This window comes from Leopardus geoffroyi, chromosome C1, assembly GCF_018350155.1.
Source record: "Leopardus geoffroyi isolate Oge1 chromosome C1, O.geoffroyi_Oge1_pat1.0, whole genome shotgun sequence".
Taxonomy (NCBI): domain Eukaryota; kingdom Metazoa; phylum Chordata; class Mammalia; order Carnivora; family Felidae; genus Leopardus; species Leopardus geoffroyi.
In genome coordinates this window covers 149617333-149637100 of record NC_059328.1, presented here as the reverse complement: position 1 = coordinate 149637100, position 19768 = coordinate 149617333, and the positions used below count along the sequence as shown (strand labels likewise).

General features: G+C 36.8%; 1 protein-coding gene across 2 annotated transcripts in view; it reads left to right on the top strand.

The window, feature by feature from the left end:
* Positions 1-19768, top strand: part of LOC123598969 (lymphocyte antigen 75) — a 135432-nt gene that overhangs the window by 42542 nt on the left and 73122 nt on the right. For both annotated transcript variants that reach the window (XM_045479962.1, XM_045479961.1), the window contains exons 14-21: positions 8980-9061; positions 10253-10321; positions 12653-12767; positions 16853-16888; positions 17272-17447; positions 18572-18639; positions 18911-18990; positions 19571-19710. In XM_045479962.1, coding sequence (XP_045335918.1) covers positions 8980-9061; positions 10253-10321; positions 12653-12767; positions 16853-16888; positions 17272-17447; positions 18572-18639; positions 18911-18990; positions 19571-19710 — 766 coding nt within the window. The remainder of the gene's footprint in view (positions 1-8979; positions 9062-10252; positions 10322-12652; positions 12768-16852; positions 16889-17271; positions 17448-18571; positions 18640-18910; positions 18991-19570; positions 19711-19768) is intronic.

Here is a 19768-nt window from a genome sequence, read left to right as displayed (position 1 = left end):
CTTTTGGGGTTAGTGCTTCTTAGCTACTTCCCACAACCTTGTGAGTAGATTTTAATGAACACAAAACTCAGACCAAATCTTTCCACATATATAAACATTTAGTAAATAAACATTCATTGAAGCAGGCACAAAACATTTCATAGAATCTGTTTTGTAACCTTCCAACATCCCATCCAGTCTGTCCTTAGTGTTCCACCCACCATCTTACAAGGAAAGTTCATTTGAGGTAGATTTGACAGTATTCCAGAGACAGAATTCTATTCCCATTAATAGCTGGCATCAGGCAGTTCTAATCACTTGACCCAATGACTGGACATGGGACCATTTAGAGATCAAGCCCCAGGTCCATTTCTTTTTTTAAAAAAAAGTTCATTTATTTATTTTGAGAGAGAAATAATGTGAGTTGGGGAGGGGTAGAGAGAGAGGGAGAGAGAGAATCCCAAGGAGGCTAAACACTGTCAGCACAGAGCCCCGCAGGAGGCTGAATCCCATGAACCATGAGATCATGACCTGAGCTGAAATCAAAAATCGGAGGCTCAACTGACTGAGACACCCAGGTACCTCAAGCCCCAGATCATTTGTCATGGTACTGGCTACCAGCCTCAGCAGAAAGTAATAACCTTTTATGAAGGGTGAGAGTGTCCCTAAATATTTTAGCTATTCCCCATATCTTACATAATTTAAATTTCACCAATGAGAGACCATTTCTAACATCATGCTGGTGAACAAGCTTCTAATTTCTAATGAGATATACACTCATTTCTGATATTCACTCTCATAATAACCAAAACCTCAGGTGTAGCTTCAGATACCACACATCCTTGCGGTGGCCACCTCTAGAACATACTCTAATACCCTGATGATCCTCCCTGAAATGCGAATTTTGATCAGGGCAACTTACTGACCCCTATATCTCAAGCTTGACATATACAATATCATACTGTCTAAGCTAAAGTATTTTTAAAGCAAAATATTGACATAAACAAACTGGGTTTTGAATAACACCAAGTAAGAGGCTAGAAACCTTTAACTGGAACAGGGAGCCATGGATAAGTAATAAGCAATGAGGTTATAGATATTTATGGGAATCAGTTGATGGAAAATGGAATAACATGTGACATAAGAGCTTCTAAATACAGAATAGATTATACTAAAAAGCAAAACTAAAATGCCAGAGGTAATTAAGGAATTTTTTTGTTTCTGATCACACTTGCTGAGTTTCCTTTCAATTAAAATTAATACATGCTCATTACGTAAGGTTTGGGGAATATAAAAAATAACACTGAAAAAAATAAAAATCATCTCAAATCCTAGCTCTGTAAACATAGTTAGCATTGAATGCTGAACATAGCATTTAATGTGAATCCTTTCTACTTTCTCTCATTCCCATGCATATAGCTTATTTTCCAAAGGATGTACAAGAATCAATGTGTAATTTTTTTCTGACCACAGAAGTAATGTATATTTAATTTAGAAAACAGAAGAGCACAAAGAAACCCCACAAATCATCATAATCCTTTTGTTCATAGGGACCATATTTTATTTGTATTCTTAAGCCAGCAGCTAATACATGCCATATTAAGGCATACTGTGTTGTCTGTTTAATACGTGCTCCATTAATAAAGAGATCATTTGCCCATGTTATACTTAAAAAGGTAACATATTCTAAATCCAATTCTGTAACCATGGGTTGAAGGGAAGGAAGGAGGCAAACCCATTTATATCAGAAAATGATTCTAAAGCTTACTCCTCGAACGCCTTACCTTTTTATTGCAGAAATTGACCTTTCTCAGATGTCCATTGCTCATATTGTGTGTTGCATGCCAAGGAGTTAAGTCAGATTACTGCTATACTTCTCACAATCTAAGTTCCACATCTCTATTTGTATTTCAGTGAAAAGGATTCATGGTGCACCAAGTCATTAAGGCTCTAAGATCTTTGTAACTCTTAATGGCAGCCCACCAGGGAAAGCCATTGTAGAGCAAAAATAGTTTTAGGATTAAAGGGGAAAGCCTTGTTTGCAATGCTGTTGCTGCTGTGTGTGCTACCTCCTGTGATGTGGCATGAATGGATTTAGATATAAATCTAAGGCTTTGCAGACTAAGCGCCCTCATCAAATAGTATTTATTGTGGTTTATAGCTGAGATACTGTTTTCCTTAGAAACCAGATGCAGCAGGAAATTTGATTGAGTAAGCATTTTAACACAGATACACATATTAACCTTTTGTGCAATGTCTTCTTAACCTAATACCCTAAAACCATATACTTAGTGCTTGTAGTAGAAGAAATTTATAAAGAGAGAAATTTTCCATTTGATTTAATTCTCCAGTTATGATCCATTTTTTTCCCTCAAATTTTCTTTTTTTATTTAATTTTTTTAAATGTGTGTTTATTTTTGAGAGAGAAACAGAGTATGAGCAGGGGAGGGGCATAAGAGAGAGGGAGACACAGACCAAACCAGGCTCCAGGCTCCGAGCTGTCAGTACAGAGCCTGAAGTAGGGCTCGAACTCACAAACTGTAAGATCATGACCTGAGCCAAAGTCGGATGCTCAACTGCTCAACTGACTGAGCCACCCAGATGCCCCTCCCTCAAGTTTTTGAAATCAGCATTGAGGTGTGCAATAATTAATGTGATTTCCAATTTGTTCTCCTTATCTGCCTATGGATAAACCAGGTCAAACCAGGAATAAGTTACAATTGAGGAAATATGTTCCACCTCTTACCACACATGGAAAAAAAAAACAAGTAGCTACTATTTTCTATATTTATAACACACTAATGAATCTCTTGAAGTGGTAGCTGAAAACTATAAATATCTGGGTTGAAATGAAATTCAGTCTCAGAAAGTAGTGAATATTAAAATTTTTGGACAATGGGGCAAATTGTGTTTTCTAGGAAACTGTTTTCTGAGATGCTACTGAGGAAGCAAAAAGGAGCTTGAAAGGTTTCTAAGTGTGAAAAGTTGGGGCTGAGAGAGGACTGGGTGGAAAGGTTAGAGATAAGATGTCTAAAGAGGATTTCTATGGGAGCTGACTATACAGTAAATGCAGGTGCCAAGTGATCTTTGACCATCTTCCTGGTTGTACTGTTGATTGTGAAAAGAAGAATATCTAAGGCTTACTTGAGGGAAACACAAAATTTTGCACAAATTCCCCAGCCTCAAATATATTATGTGCAAAAATTTGAAAGAAATAAAGTCACATCTTCAAGTAAATAACAAGGAAGCAAACTTGACCTTCTCTTTATGTTACCTGTCTAACTTTAATTATATTGTATATGGCAATTATCTAGTCTCTGTGTTTTAGAAATTCAACATTTGGTAGGGGTGGCTCAGTCGGTTAAGCACCCGACTCTTGATTTCAGCTCAGGGGTTCAGGTATGATCTCACAGTTCACCCCACCCCCACCCACTGTCGGGCTCTGTGAGCACAGAGCTTGCTTGAGATTTTCTCTCTCCCTCTCTCTGCCCCTCCCTTGCTCTCTCTCTCTCTTTCTCTCCCAAAATAAAGAAATAAACTTAAAAAAAAAATTATACTGTTGGGATGTATGATAAATTTGGAAGCCTGTTAGAAAGCTCTGAATAGGGGCGCCTGGGTGGCGCAGTCGGTTGAGCGTCCGACTTCAGCCAGGTCACGATCTCGCAGTCCGTGAGTTCGAGCCCTGCGTCGGGCTCTGGGCTGATGGCTCAGAGCCTGGAGCCTGTTTCCGATTCTGTGCCTCCCTCTCTGTCTGCCCCTCCCCCGTTCATGCTCTGTCTCTCTCTGTCCCAAAAATAAATAAACGTTGAAAAAAAAAGTTAAAAAAAAAAAAAAGAAAGCTCTGAATAGTTGAAGACACAACTACAAATTCTTCTTATAGCTGCTAAATTCAAATAGGACTTAATTGTCTCCACTGGATTATCTTAAGTCTACAAATGTCTGTATGAAAGAAAACAGTATAACAATAAAGACTAAGGGGATTGTCCTCATATTCCACTGCAATAAGTTTAAAAGCTTAAGGCTGAAATGATGAAAAGTATTTCTTTATATTAAAGTATGAGGGACTCCCATCAGACGAGAGTCCAGGGCCAGATGGCTTTCCAGGGGATTTCTACCAAACATTTAAAGAGGAGTTAACACCTATTCTTTTGAGGCTGTTCAAAAAAATAGAGATTGAAGGAAAACTTCCAAACTCATTCTGTGAGGCCAGCATTACCTTAATTCTAAAACCAAAGACTATACTAAAAAGGAGAACTACAGACCAATTTCCCTGATGAACATGGATGCAGAAATCCTCAACAAGATACTAGCCAACTGGATCCAACAATACATTAAAAGAATTATTCACCACAATCAAGTGGGATTTATTCCTGGGATGCAGGGCTGGTTCAATATCCACAAATCAATCAATGTGATACATCACATTAATAAAAGAAAGGATAAGAACCACATGATCTTCTCAATAGATGCAGAGAAAGCATCTGACAAACTACAGCATCCTTGATAAAAACCCTCAAGAAAGTAGGGATAGAAGGATCATACTGCAAGATCATAAAAGCCATATATGAAAGACCCACTACTAATAACATCCTCAATGGGGAAAAACTAAGAGCTTCCCTGCTAAGGTCAGGAGCAAGACAAGGATGTTCATTCTCACCACTGTTATACAACATAGTGTTGGAAGTCCTAGCCTCAGCAATCAGATAACACAAAGAAACAAAGGCATCCAAATCAGCAAGGAGGAAGTCAAACTTCCACTCTTCGCCGATAACATGATACTCTATGTGGAAAACCCAAAAGATTCTACTCAAAACTGCTAGAACTGATCCATGAATTCAGCATAGTCACAGGATATAAAATCAATGCACAGAAATTGGTTGCATTTCTATACATCAATAATGAAACAGCAGAAAGAGAAATCAAGGAATCGATCCCATTAACAATGGCACCAAACACCATAAAATGTCTAGAAATAAACCTAACCAAAGAGGCGAAAAATCTATGCACTGAAAACTATAGAAACCTTATGAAAGAAATTGAAGAGGACACACAAAAAAAGGAAAAATATTGCATGCTCCTGGATTGGAAGAACAAATATTGTTAAAATGTCGATACTACCCAAAGTAATCTACATATTCAATGCAATCCCTGTCAAAATAACACCAGTATTCTTCACAGAGCTAGAACAAACAATCCCAAAATTTGTATGGAACCAGAAAAGACCCTGAATAGCCAAAGCAATTCTGAAAAAGAAAAGGAAAGCTGGAGGCATCATAATTCCAGACTTGAAGCTATATTACAAAGCTGTAATCATCAAGAGAATATAGTACTGGCACAAAAACAGACACATAGATCAATGGAACAGAATAGAGAGCCCAGAAATGGACCCACAAACGTACGACCAACTAATCTTAGACAAAGCAGGAAAGAATATCCAGTGGAATAAAGACAGTCTCTTAAGCAAATGGTGTTGGGAAAACTGGACAGCAACATGCAGAAGAATGAACCTGAACCACTTTCTTACACCATACACAAAAATAAACTCAAAATGGATGAAAGACCTAAATGTAAGACAGGAAGTCATCAAAATCCTAGAGGAGAAAACAGGAAACAACCTCTTTGACCTCGGCCACAGCAACTTCTTACTTGACATGTCTCCGGAGGCAAAGGAAATAAAAGCAAAAATGAACTATTGGGACCTCATCAAGGTAAACTATTGGGACCTCATCATAGTGAAGGAAACAATCAGCAACCTAAAAGGCAAACAATGGAATGGGAGAAGGTGTTTGCAAATGACATATCAGATAAAGGGCTAGTATACAAAATCTATGAAGAACGTATCAAACTCAACACCCAAAAAACAATCCAGTGAAGAATGGGCAAAAGACATAGACAATTTTCCAAAGAAAATATCCAGATGGCTAACAGACACATGAAAAGATGCTCAACATCACTCATCATCAGGGGAATACAAATCAAAACCACAATGAAATACCACCTCACACCTGTCAGAATGGCTAAAATTAACAACCCAGGCAACAACAGATGTTGGTGAGGATGTGGAGAAAGAGGAACCCTTATGCACTGCTGGTGGAAATGCAAACTGGTGCAGCCAGTCTGGAAAACAGTATGGAGGTTCATCAAAAAATTAAAAATAGAGCTACCCTATGACCCAGCAATTACACTACTAGGTGTTTATCCAAAGGATACAAAAATGCTGATTAGAAGGGGCACATGCACCCCAATGTTTATAGCAGCACTATTAATAATAGCCAAAGTATGGAAAGAGCCGGAATGTCCATCAACTGATGAATAGATAAAGAAGATGTGGTCTATATATACAATGGAATACTACTGTACAATCAAAAAGAATGAAATCTTGCCATTTGCAACAATGTAGATGGAACTAGAATATATTACGCTAAGCGAAATAAGTCAAACAATGACACGTATCATATGATTTCACTCATGTGGAATTTAAGATACAAAACAGATGAACATAAGGGAAGGGAAACAAAACCAATATAAAAACAGGGAGGGAAACAAAACACAAGAGACTCTTAAATGTAGAGAACAAACTGAGGATTGCTGGAGGGGTGTTGGGTGGGAGTATGGGCTAAATGGGTGATGGGCATTAAGGAGGGCACTTGTTGGGATGAGCACTGGGTGTTATATGTAAGTGATGAATCACTAAATTCTATTCCTGGTATCATTATTACACTGTATGTTAACTAACCTGGATTTAAATTAAAAAAAATAAAAAGTATGAGGGAATATTGAATAGAGGAAAGAGGTAAAGAAAAGCAATTAGTTTATTAAAAAGTGAGAAATTACTTGTAAAATAGTTTGCTCTACACTAGGTGTTGTATGGAAACCAATTTGACAATAAATTTCATATTAAGAAAATAAAAATAAATAAAATAGTTTGCTCTAGACTTGATTCACTAGCAAATTCTTTGAATTGCAGACTTATACTTTTTAGCTATACATTCCATATATTCCATACATTCTATTGAGCTTGAGAGTAAGAATTAATTTTAGATTTGGATCCATCTCTTCTCTAATATGTGTTATATTTATATGTATCTAACATTTATATGTATTATTATGCACATATAACATACACTCATATGTACTGATCATATATACTACATGCAGTTAGAAGGTTAAATTATAAGGAAAGTAACCAACATCACCAAGAAAAATTACATGTTTAGATAATAGTCTATTTATTAAGGCCTAAAAAGTGTAACATACTTTAGATAATATTTTCAAGTGGGGTGAGAGGTGAAGAAAATGTTTTTATGGTTCTATCACTTCTATTTACATTGCCAATATCTTCCTAGCCAGAGAATAAGTTTAATTGAGGAAAAGGATATTTACAATGTATGTCCCTGCTTCTATATATTATTGTATATATCCTTCCTTGGAATGTCTTTCCTTTCTCTTCTCAGTCAGTTGTAATATTCGTATGTGCTAAACACTCAGATTATGACTCAAAAGAAATGTTAGCCATCCTTTGAAGACTATCTTTTGTTCTACTGACCTCACAAAATGTATTGTGACTTGCTGCAGTCCACAATGACCCTCTTTTTCTGAACTTTCGTAATGCTTAAAATTTATACAAATTTTACATCACTTGGTATCTTTCTAAATGGCCATTATTTTCTTTGTTCATGTATATATCATCCTCCTGACTAGTTTCTATGCCATTTGAGGATAGATACTAGGTCTTGTACTTCTCTGTGTCACCATGGCACCTAGCTCAATGCCTTGTACATAGAAGTATAATAATAATGAGTGTTAAATATAACCATTTAAATGACTTTAATTATATTGCTCTGATATATTCATGGGTATAACCCATGAAGTTTGGCACTTAGAAGATACTTATACTTGATCTTTAAAAAAAGCAGGGGGCACCTGGCTAGCTCAGTTGGTAGAGCATGCAACTCTTGATCTCAGGGTTGTAACTTTGAGCCCCACATTGGGTGTTGAGATTACTTAAAAATAAAATCTTTGAAAAAAAGGGGCACCTGGGTGGCTCAGTCAGTTAAGCATCCAACTTTGGCTCAGGTCATGATATCACAACTCATGAGTTTGAGTCCTATGTCAGGCTCAATGCTGACAGCTTACAGCCTGGAGCCTGCTTCAGATTCTGTGTCTCCCTATTTCTCTGCCCTTCCCCTGCTCATGCTCTCTCTTTCTCTCTCTCTGTCTCTGTCTCTCTCCTCTCCCAAATATAAATAAACATTTTTTTAATCTTTGAAAAAAAAAGAAGATATTTATACTTGTTTACTCTAAACTTAATGGACAGTGGGAATAAAAAAATTTTTTAATTTAAATTTAGCCAAATGATTTGTACTACATTAAAAAAAAGATATCTAAATGTGTTATAAACACTTTAAACAAATGCTATTGCTATCTTTGTATCTGAAAACATTATCTAGTATTGAAGCTCTCCAGTAAAAGTTTTCGAATAATCATGCATTTTTTTCCCTCTGAAGTTCAAAATGGAAAGTTTTTACCTTTCATATGAAGAACATAACTTAAAATTTAGTTTTAAGAAGTATGGTACTTTTCCCATATTTAGGGTTCGGTTTCATTTCAAAAGATGTCTTTATAGAGCTTAAAATGGTGCTTTTCAGTTAGTGACAAGACAAACTTCTATGTCTTAAGCATTTTACTTATTTTTTTTATTTTTAATTTTTTAATGTGTATTTATTTTTGACACAGAGACAGAGCATGAGCGGGGGAGGGGCAGAGAGAGAGGGAGACATAGAATCCAAAGCAGGCTCCAGGCTCTGAGCTGTCAGCACAGAGCCTGATGCGGGGCTTGAACTCACAGACCGCGAGATCATGACCTGAGCTGAAGTCGGACGCTCAACTGACTGAGCCACCCAGGTGCCCCTATGTCTTAAGCATTTTAGATATGTGAATACTAAATATTTTTGCTAAATCTGTGCTCACATTGTTTTTTAATACTTTCTTTTTACATAGTGACCAGCGTTGGCTGTGGATAGGTTTGAATAAAAGGAGCCCAGATTTACAAGGATCCTGGGAGTGGAGTGATCATACACCAGTAAGTTTAAACTTTCTCGTTTGGGTTAATATAAAGGGATTATTTGTTTCAATATCAAGTGAATTGATAAATAATACACCCATAGACCGTACAAGTGTTAAAGTTATGAAGAAGTATCTTTATTGAAATGGAAATCCGTTCACATATAAGAAGCGAGGGGAAAAGTTACTAATCTCATTTTTATTTTAAAAAATAACCATATAAAGGCACCTGGGTGGCTCAGTCAGTTAAGCACCCTGGCTCTTGATTTAGGATCAGGTCATGATCTCATGGTTTATGAGAGCCAGCCCCGCTTGAAGGCTCTGCACTAACAGCTCAGAGTCTGCTTGAGATTCTCTCTCCCCACCGCTCACTCTGCCCTTCCCCCACTCATACTTTTTTCTCTCTCTCTCAAAATAAATAAACTTAAAAAAATTAGAATTAAAATTAAAAAATAATTTAGTTTCTCTGTAGTCCAAAAAATATGGATATATAGATATAGCGGTCATCTTTGGATAGTAAAGTTCTTTCTTTTTCTTTGTGCTGCTTTTTATGTCCTTTTTTCACAATGAGAAGCTTCTATTTTTATTAGAGTTACATAAGAGTTATGTAAAAGAGTTTTACTAGAGTTATGTAAAAAAGAATATGTCTTTATTGGGGGAAATAATTTGTTTGGGGAAACCTTAAAAATACCTTAAATAGTATTTCAAATGTTTATATTATCTTAAAGAGAAGTTTTAGGTAACATTTATAGGAGCAAATTATTCTCAAATGTATTGAATATTGACTCCACATTACCATTGTGTCAATTCATTGTATATTCTTTCCAAACGTAAAATCCCTTGACTTTCATTTTTAAATGGGTGCATGTCTGAAATTAGTTAACTGAATAACTAGCATTTCAACAGATGCCAAAAAAAAAAGGTCTTTTGTAAACTCCTGATTCTCTGTGATCCCAGATGCAAACTTAATACACCGCTAACCTCCACTTCTGTAACTATAGCTTCCTTCGTTGGGAAACTGACGACAGTACGATATTTTCTAAGTCATCTGATGATTTAACATCCTGATATTTAAAAAGAGAGAGAGATGAAAAGTTTTCCTTCCATGGCATGTGAATGTGTTTGAGTTATTAAAGCTTCCTAAATTACATCTAAATTGCAAATATATATACATCAGTCTTAAGTTCTCAAGCCTCTCTTGTTCTTTAAGGTGTCTACTATCATCATGGAAAATGAGTTTCAGCAGGATTATGATATCAGAGACTGTGCTGCTGTCAAGGTCGGTACAATGCTGGAAAATCTGCATATTTAAAAAATAAATTTGACATTGTGTTCAGTCAGGCAACAGATCCACAGAGTGCCTTTTGTGTGTGGATCATGATATTGGGTGCAGTGGAAGGTAAGAACCAAGCTACCTAACTTACACTTCATTTGAGAAGATAAAATTCATATTCAGGAAAGATGGCTTTTATTACTGTACAGTAATAGGCTCCAAGTGAATGAGCTGAGGAGCACTAATGAAACTCAGAAGAAGTGATTCCTATGGCCTATTTCCAGAAGGAGGTGGGACTTGAACTGTGCTGTTGCACAGGTAGGATAGGGTAAGCCTTTCCAATGGGGGATGACATGAGGAGGTGGCATAAAATCACAAGAGAGTTGAAGGGAGAGGCTAAGGCAGTGAGAACAGAATACAGATCAAGAAGGTTTCTTTGGTGCCGTGGTTGAAAACAAAGTTGAGGGGGGTGGCGCCTGGGTGGCTCAGTCGGTTGAGCCTCTGACTCTTGATTTTGGCTCAGGTCATGATCTCACAGTTTGTGAGATCAAGCCCCACAATGGGCTCTTCATTGACAGTGGGGAGCCTGCTTGGGATTCTCTCTCTCCCTCTCTCTCTCTGCCCTCTCCCTGTACTCGAGCCCACTCACCCTCTCTCTATCTCTCTCTCCAAATAAATAAACCAAAAAAGAAAAAAAAGTTGGGAAATTAGATTGATGGTAAGCAACAGCATTATTAAGGATTTTTGACAAGAAACCAAGGAGGGCGAAGAAGATTCATATCAAGTCAGATTTCAAGATGCAGCAGATAGGATCAGAAGGCAATAAAAGACCAGTTAGGTATCTTCCTTTGCAAAATTCATTCACTTATTGATTCCACTAATGACAGTCCAAGCATTGGACTAGATGATTGACAGTGGTGATAGTGATGATGGTGGCAGCAGCTAATACTTGTGGACTCATGAGCCAGGCACAGTGCTAGGCATGTCACACTTATTATTTAATTTAATGCTTACATGATCTTGTGAGGTAGGTACTATTACCATATTCACCTTATGAGTTCTGAGAAATTTGAGTAAGTATACATGATTATAGAACTGAAATTTAACCCCCCGTGTCTGGGTCCACCCTGCTATATGACTAGGCATTTATAGAAACAGAAAGGATACTGGCTTATGGAGAAAATACTACATTTTAGTTTAGATATTTTGAATTCAAGCTAGTAGTAAGAAATATTCTATAGTAAGTTGAAGTTAAGAGACTGGAGTTCAAGGAAAAATGTATATTAAAAAAGTATAAAGGGCCAAAAGTGGATTTAGGGGAATCATCAACACATAGAATGTAAGATGAGGAAGTAGGAGACCTATAAATGATATCTTTGCTATGCACGCCCAAGAAAGAGATTCAAGAAGGTGATTGCCCAGAAGTGCTGCAGGAAGGTTGAGAAAAGAACTGAAAATGTCATTGGAAAACACTATTTTCTAAGCACCTGTTCTAGTAATAAATTATATAGTATCATGCCATTTTTATAGAATTCTATTTAACACGTGAGAAGATGAAAACTTCAGAGAAGCTTATAAAGTTTCCAAACACTGATGCAATAAACTATGTTCTATGTAAGTAGAATCCCTATGTGTGAAGAGAGTCAAAAATCTACCAAAGAACTAAATAAAAGAGACACTGATGCTACCTGTGTCAGGAACAAGGCCAGCCAGGGCAGTGTTCTGGAAGGAGAATCTCACCTAACCTGCCACAGTACCCACCAGAATCTTGGTCATAAGAGAGAGCAGTCCAAAGAATGGTGGCGGTTCCTCCCAGGTCATGCCCTCTCCTTTCCTTTCTTCTCTGCTTGCTGGCTGGAGTTTGTAGAGAGCGATCTTGGATCACATAGAAGAAGCTCACATCCTGGCAGTGCAGAGCAACACCACAGCAGGAACCTAGGCCCTTGATGTCAGCCTCTAATGTCACATTTCACAGATCTGCTTTCATCACAGTCTGCTATTTGGAAGCCACGGAAATAAGCATCTTTTTCTAGCTTGACCTTTCTCAAATTTAAAGGTGCAAACTACAATTTCGTATCAACAAGAACAGAAAAAAAAGCAATAATTTATATTTTGGACATAAACATGACCTTATCATAAACATGACCTTATTGCCTTTATCAGCCCCTTTGAATGTTCTTGATTAGGCTGTTAACTGTTTAAACACTGTGTTCATTCATTAAACAAATAACTTAGGTGCTAGAGCTAAAATAGATTAAACGCTATAGGGCCTAAAGTTTAGTGTTTTATAAAGCTGCATTGACTTCAGAATAGTCTGCAATTCTCTTCCTCCTTTAGGTCACTCACAGGCCAGGGCGAAGAAGCTGGTATTTCTATGATGACAGAGAATTTGTTTACTTACGACCTTTTGCTTGCGATACAAAACTTGAATGGGTATGCCAGATTCCAAAAGGTAAGTGGTAGTTATTCCTTTTCACAATCTTCTCATGTGAACATTGTAAATGCTGAGCCTAAAGTGCCTAAGAGAGCATTTTAGTCTATAATCATAATTTTAAAAAGCCTATAAAGACACAGTTAATACATTAAGCTCCATGCTGCTAGACTCCTACCCTGAGTACAAGGCTGGTTTATTGAGATAAGATGGTACCTTCCTCTTTGATCATGAAAGAATGTGTATAGAAAATAAAATTTAAGTTGAATTTAGAGAGATTAGATTTGGAAATGAAAGATTAATTCAACTAAAAGAAGATACATAATGGAGGGAATCATTTCAATTTTTATTTTGATGCAAAATGAAGATAAACTTGGGAAGAACGAGGCAAGAATCAAGAAATCAAAATTTGGCAGGTCTCTGTAACATGTGGAAGCAATCTGCACTGAACTCCCATATTGCTAATAGTTTATGGAATTCAAGTTCAAATCTAGGAGACCAGTTAGCTTGATAGTAGAGGCTTTGGTGACAAAAAGGAGAGAAAGGGGAATAAAGAGATACCTTTTTATTTAGCTTGTTCCTGGGAAAATGTTAAAGAATATTAAGGAAAGTGTTAAGAAGATTTTTAACACTCAAATTGTTTTTCAGTAATTTTAAAATAATTTTAAGTAGTTTTATTGGATATATTAAATTAAGTAGTGGTAAGTGCACAGAAAGCTCTAAAGGAAATTTCTGAACTGAATGTAAATCATTGGAACTAAAGGTAGATCCTCTACTAAGCTCTCAAAGAACCCAGAGTGTCCCTTCATGCAACTATCTATTAGAACATTGTTCTTTTTCCCTAAGAGGGCCACCATATTGCCTTTAAAAGAGCTTCAGACATGATATCCAGTACAGTAACTGGAAAGTCTCTTTCACAAAAGCAAATGGCAGGTCATTAATAAAAGAGGGAACTGTGTGTGTGTTGACAGGGTTTTTCCAATAGAGAAATTGTACCTGAGGTATTCCTGATTATTTGATTAAACCTGCAAAGGAACAAAGGGAAGACAATTTGGATACCCTTTAAACAAGCAGAGAAGTAACTAACATATGTGACTAATTTGGATAACTCTCTGGTTTGAAGCAGGAGTGGTGATCTTCCCATTAATCTTTAGTATTTGCTAACATGCCACAGACAGTGTCATTGCTCCCTCCAAACTGTGTCCTCACTGGTATCTACTACCCCACCCCTGTGCCTCCTATCTGAGCAGTGGGGCAAACCCAAGAGTTCACACCAGCATAACTAGAGAAATTACAAACCAGTAAGTACAGGAAATATTATGAAGAGCATGTAGTTGTCTTTTTGTCTTTTTTATATATTTTTTTATTTTATTTTTTATTTTTATTTTTTTTTTCAATGTTTATTTATTTTTGGGACAGAGAGAGACAGAGCATGAACGGGGGAGGGGCAGAGAGAGAGGGAGACACAGAATCGGAAACAGGCTCCAGGCTCTGAGCCATCAGCCCAGAGCCCGACGCGGGGCTCGAACCCACGGACTGCGAGATCGTGACCTGGCTGAAGTCGGACGCTTAACCGACTGCGCCACCCAGGCGCCCCTATTTTTTTATTTTAAATAAAAAAGAAGGGAATTAACAAGCTTAGCAAACATAAATCAATTAACTAACTAAATAAATCTTCTAAATAACTGTACCCCTGCTCTCCTCATGTAGAAATAAATTTAAAAACTAAAGAACTTCCTTAGTCTATTCACAATTGTCTGAAGAAATTAGTGATTGTTTGATCCAGAAGCTTAAATGTTAGGGAAACTTCCCTTTGATAGCCCCTAAATTCTAAGTTATAATGTATCATATTCACCTAGCTGTATGTTTTCTCAGTTAGTAGAGCAGCTAAAGTCTGCTCAACTGGATATTTCTGTATCAATCTGTATTTTTCTGGTTTTGTTAAAGCAGTTTATAAACCTCAGTAGCCTAAATCATCATACCTTTGCTCTAGTTCCTGCCTTTTTTTTTTCCATAAAGAAGTTATCCTACCTATTTTTTTTTAATTAATTTATTTTTTTTATTTTGAGAGAGAAAGTGTGGGTTGGGGAGGGGCAGAGACAGAGAGGGAGAGAGAGAACCCCAAGCAGGCTCTTCACTGTCAGCGTGGAGCCTGATGTGGGGCTCAAACTCACAAACCATGAAACCGTGACCTGAGCCAAAGTCAGATACTTAACTGACTGAGCCACCCAGGTGCCCTTGTCCTTTTTTAAATGTTTATTTATTTATTTTGAGCGAGAGAGTGAGTAAGCACACAAGCACAAGCCAGAGAGGAGCAGAGAGAGAAGGGGAGAGAGAGAATCCCACGCAGGCTCCACCCTGTCAGTGCAGAGCCCCATGCAGGGCTCAAATGCAGGAACTTCAAGATCATGAGCTGAACCGAAATCAAGAGCTCGGCACTTAACCAACTGAGATACCTGGGTGCCCTTTGCTCCTGCCTTTTTTAAAAAGGTAAAAGATTTATAAGATCTGAAGAGAAACCAGAGTATTTGCCTTTTTTATTACGTGATCCAATTGTTTGTAATTAGTCCCCCCTTCTCTAAAAGGGATACTTTGACAACCTAGAAATTTTAAATAGCCATAGCCACTATAGATATACATAATTTTAAAATATTCTTTTCTTTAAATTGAGCAAATAGTATCAAAAATAAGACTCATAAAAATGTCTTTAGTAAAATCATCTATAATGCCACTACCCAAACACAACAAGTAGTATATTATACTTCTTGATAACTTGCACATACATACGTAATCTTGTGAAGAAAAAAAAATTTGCATTCTCCTTTTCTCACTAATTTAAAGAAATTTCAAGGTTAGACATAGCTTCCCCCAAGACACAAATGAACAGAACTTTTTGATGAGATTACAAACAAGAAACTATGTATATTTTTAACTGATTTGACCCATTGTTGATAGAAATTACCCAGTATGCAGAGAACGACTCACAGAGAGAAACCAAAGATGTTAGATACATAGACAGTCGTCTAAGTAGGGTCATCTGTCCATTAGGCCCAGATACAACAGCGAAATTAAGAACAGCTATTTTGCCCTGTAATTTAGAAGATTCATCAAATTATGTCTTTGCCTTGGAACGGCATGACATATGACCGACTCTTGATCTCAGGGTCATGAGTTCAAGCCCCGTGTTGGGCTCCGAGCTGGGAGTGAAGCCTACGTAAAAAAAAAAAAAAAAAGGAAAGAAGTGGGGGAGAAGAAGGCAACAAGCATTCTGGGGAAGCTACTCTGCCCTGCAACTGTCTGGGTACTTTTGAAGGCGTGGTCTTAAGCTGATTTTCACAGTCTTTGTGAGTATGGTAGCAGAATCTTGTTTTTTTTATTTATAGAGTAGAGAGTTGAGGCTCAGGGAGTTAAACAGGCCAATCTAAAGTCCCACAGCAGTGAAGGGTCTGAGGGCATTTGGAAACTGACCCGCTCAACTTCAAAGACGAAAATTCTTTGTGATGTACTGTATTTTCTCTGTTTCCAACTAGGAATTCTGGGTGATTTTTATTATTTTTCTCTCAGTTTTGTCTCTTAAAAAAGCTTCTTAAAAAGTTCAGTACTGGATTACTCTAAATTGTTTACAAGGATATCCTAAGACAATGAACTCAACCAACCCAGGTTTATGGAACAATTACTCACATTGCGTTGGATGGAGAAGTAGTTAGCTCCTGAATATCTCATCCTACAATGATTGTCTTGGTGCCTATTCCTTACTGCTCATATGTAATGTATATGATATACTCATTTGCTTATTTATACTTTCTAATTATTAACTGTATCTTATCCGTCTAGTTTTCCTTTGTGACTTAGTGATACAAGGTAGAGAACTGCTAGTAATATGTTAATAGTAATAGATCTGCTTTTTTGATTGCCACTAAAGCAGCTTTAGCTTAGGCCCCACGAAATTCAAACTGAAGCAATCATAATATGAAAGGTAATGGTTTGGCCATAAATGGTCAAACTCAGCAATTCTGCAAGTTCTCTTGAGTTAGATTAAAGGCACTTACTGACATTATCTCTAATTGGATACTAATTTTAAGCCTTTTGCTTTCTTTCTTATATAGGCTTTACTCCAAAAACACCAGACTGGTACAATCCAGGTAAGTTAAGAAAACTAAAATTTAGGCAAAACTGCTTTTACCTTCTCAATAATGTATTTAGTTCATTATTTAAGCCATGGCCTAAGTGCCAGCTTTTCTATCACATCTTCAATGGAGGTGAAGTATCTCCAGGCAGGAAAGGTGATTGGCTGATGTGGAATGAGACTTTGAGGCTGGATTTGTGCTCCTCTGTGAGTACAGAAGGCTGGCTGTATCTCTCACTGGCTCAACAATCCTTGGTGCCTTTCAGACAGCACTGCCCTGGCCAGAGAGAGCCAATAATCTAAATGGATTACTATTTATAAGTAGTTTTGAACATTAATCTGTGTTTAGAGGCTGCATTTTGATTTGTACATAATTCTGAAATTCTTCTTCTTCTTTAGAGCGTGCTGGAATTCATGGACCTCCAGTTGTCATTGAAGGGAGTGAATATTGGTTTGTTGCTGATCCTCACTTAAACTATGAAGAAGCTGTGCTGTATTGTGCTAGCAATCACAGCTCCCTGGCTACACTGACATCTTTGACAGGACTAAAAGCCATCAAAAACAAAATAGCAAACGTAATTTGAGATAATATATTAATTTTTTTTTCTTATTTTCATTATTTATTCCACTAAAAAATATTTCAGCTTATTGGGGCGCCTGGGTGGCTCAGTCGGTTGAACGTCCAACTTCGGCTCGGGTCATGATCTCACAGTCCATGAGTTCGAGCCTTGTGTCGGGCCCTGTGCTGACAGCTCGGAGCCTGAAGCCTGCTTCTGATTCTGTGTCTCCCTCTCTCTCTGCCCTTCCCCCACTCATGCTCTATCTCTCTGACTCTCAAAAATGAATAAATGTTAAAAAAATAAAACATATTTCAGAAATCTTGCCAAAATCTACAAAAGTTAAATGTACCTTTCAAGTAAAATTTGCCTAACAGCATCCAAATTCATCATTTCATGTTAGAAAAGTTAAATAGAACTGTACAATGTTTTAAAATATTCAAGATTAGGGGCGCCTGGGTGGCGCAGTCGGTTAAGCATCCGACTTCAGCCAGGTCACGATCTCGCGGTCCGGGAGTTCGAGCCCCGCGTCAGGCTCTGGGCTGATGGCTCAGAGCCTGGAGCCTGTTTCCGATTCTGTGTCTCCCTCTCTCTCTACCCCTCCCCTGTTCATGCTCTGTCTCTCTCTGTCCCAAAAATAAATAAACGTTGAAAAAAAAAATTAAAAAAAAAAATAAATAAAATATTCAAGATTAAATATAAATGTCAATTTATAAGATGAACATCAATAGATAATATAAATTACTCTAATTCTTTTATTTTGTAGTAAAAGTTAATTTTATAGTTGAGTTTCTGTTTCTTCTAATAACTAACTTTGCAAAATATCTTTGTGGGAAAAATAATTTTTATATTTTTAAATGTATAATTCCTTGTAGTATATCCTCTATATCCAATTAACATATGTCTGTTATTACAGTGACCATATTTTCTGTATGCAAAATAGCACATAGTGAATATACAGAAGTTTTCATCTACTTCTTTGGTGAAAGGACCTGGTATATATAATTTAGAGACCAAGGAATGTCTGGAAATTTTAGTGGTTGTGGTTATGGTAAAATAGGGTATGTAAATCAAAACTCTCTTAAAAAAGTCAACACATGTAAGGATGGGTGATTTTGTTGGTTGGTTGGTTTGTTTTTCAGATATCTGGTGATGAACAGAAGTGGTGGGTGAGAACTGGCGAACAGCCCATAGATCGTCACTTTCTTAAGTATGTGACACAATTGATGCTGCCTTTGTAAAGTCATTTTAAGAAGGCCCAAATTCCCTTTAGAAAAGGGATTGCTATTTGCAATTTGTTTTGAACATTAATCTGTGAACTGTGTAGACTAGAGAAACCAAGTCTTTTTGCATATTAACGTTAAGAAAAAAGTGGTATAAAATAATGGCATAACATTAAATTTAGAAGTAAAATTACAGTAAAAAACAGAATGGAACATGTAACTACATTATGAGCTGTGAAATCTCTCTTTTTCTTTCAGCTCACGATATCTATGGCATCACTTTCCTATAACATTTCGGGAGGAATGCTTGTACATGTCTGCCAAGACTTGGTTTAGCGGTAAATTATTTCCAAATCCTTTAATGTTAATTATGTAATATGTGAACTTCAGGTTCAATTACTAGCTTAACCTTGTTTTCCTTTTGATTATATGTTTGGTTGCTTCATCTTGTTTTGGCTTATTGCTAATGACTATGGCTCAAATTCCAAATGCAGATAAAGGTGCTTTTCACTGTGAATATTTTGACTTTATCCTAAAGCAGTTACTTAGAAATAAACTTACCAATTTCATAACTGATAAGCTTATAAACAAATTTGCCAAGATAAACAGGTAGCAATTCTAAATATAATTTAGGTCTCTTTCCCCTTCATTAGCCTTCGCTTTCAACCTATTTTCTCACCATCAGGAACTGTGGTAACAGTGGTCATTATACCAAATGTGTGCATTTTTATCGGCAACACTAGTATACTATAACCTACTGATAATTATAGAAGATAGAAATGGCTAGAGGAGAAAAGGAATATATTTTAACTGTTTGGGAAAGGTTGATTTGAAGAGATTTTCTTTACTACTGAATTGTTTTTAAAATTTGCTGAACAGAAAATTCTCACTACAGTAATCCTGCTTTTCATTTCTCAGACTTAAATAAACCTGCAGACTGTAGTACCAAGTTGCCCTTCATCTGTGAAAAATATAATGTCTCTTCGTTAGAAAAATATAGTCCAGATTCTGCAGCTAAAATACAGTGCTCTGGGGATTGGATTGCTTTTCAGAATAAGGTAAAAAGAGAATTGCTACATTGTACAAATGATGATTGCTTTCATGCTGGTTGTATGG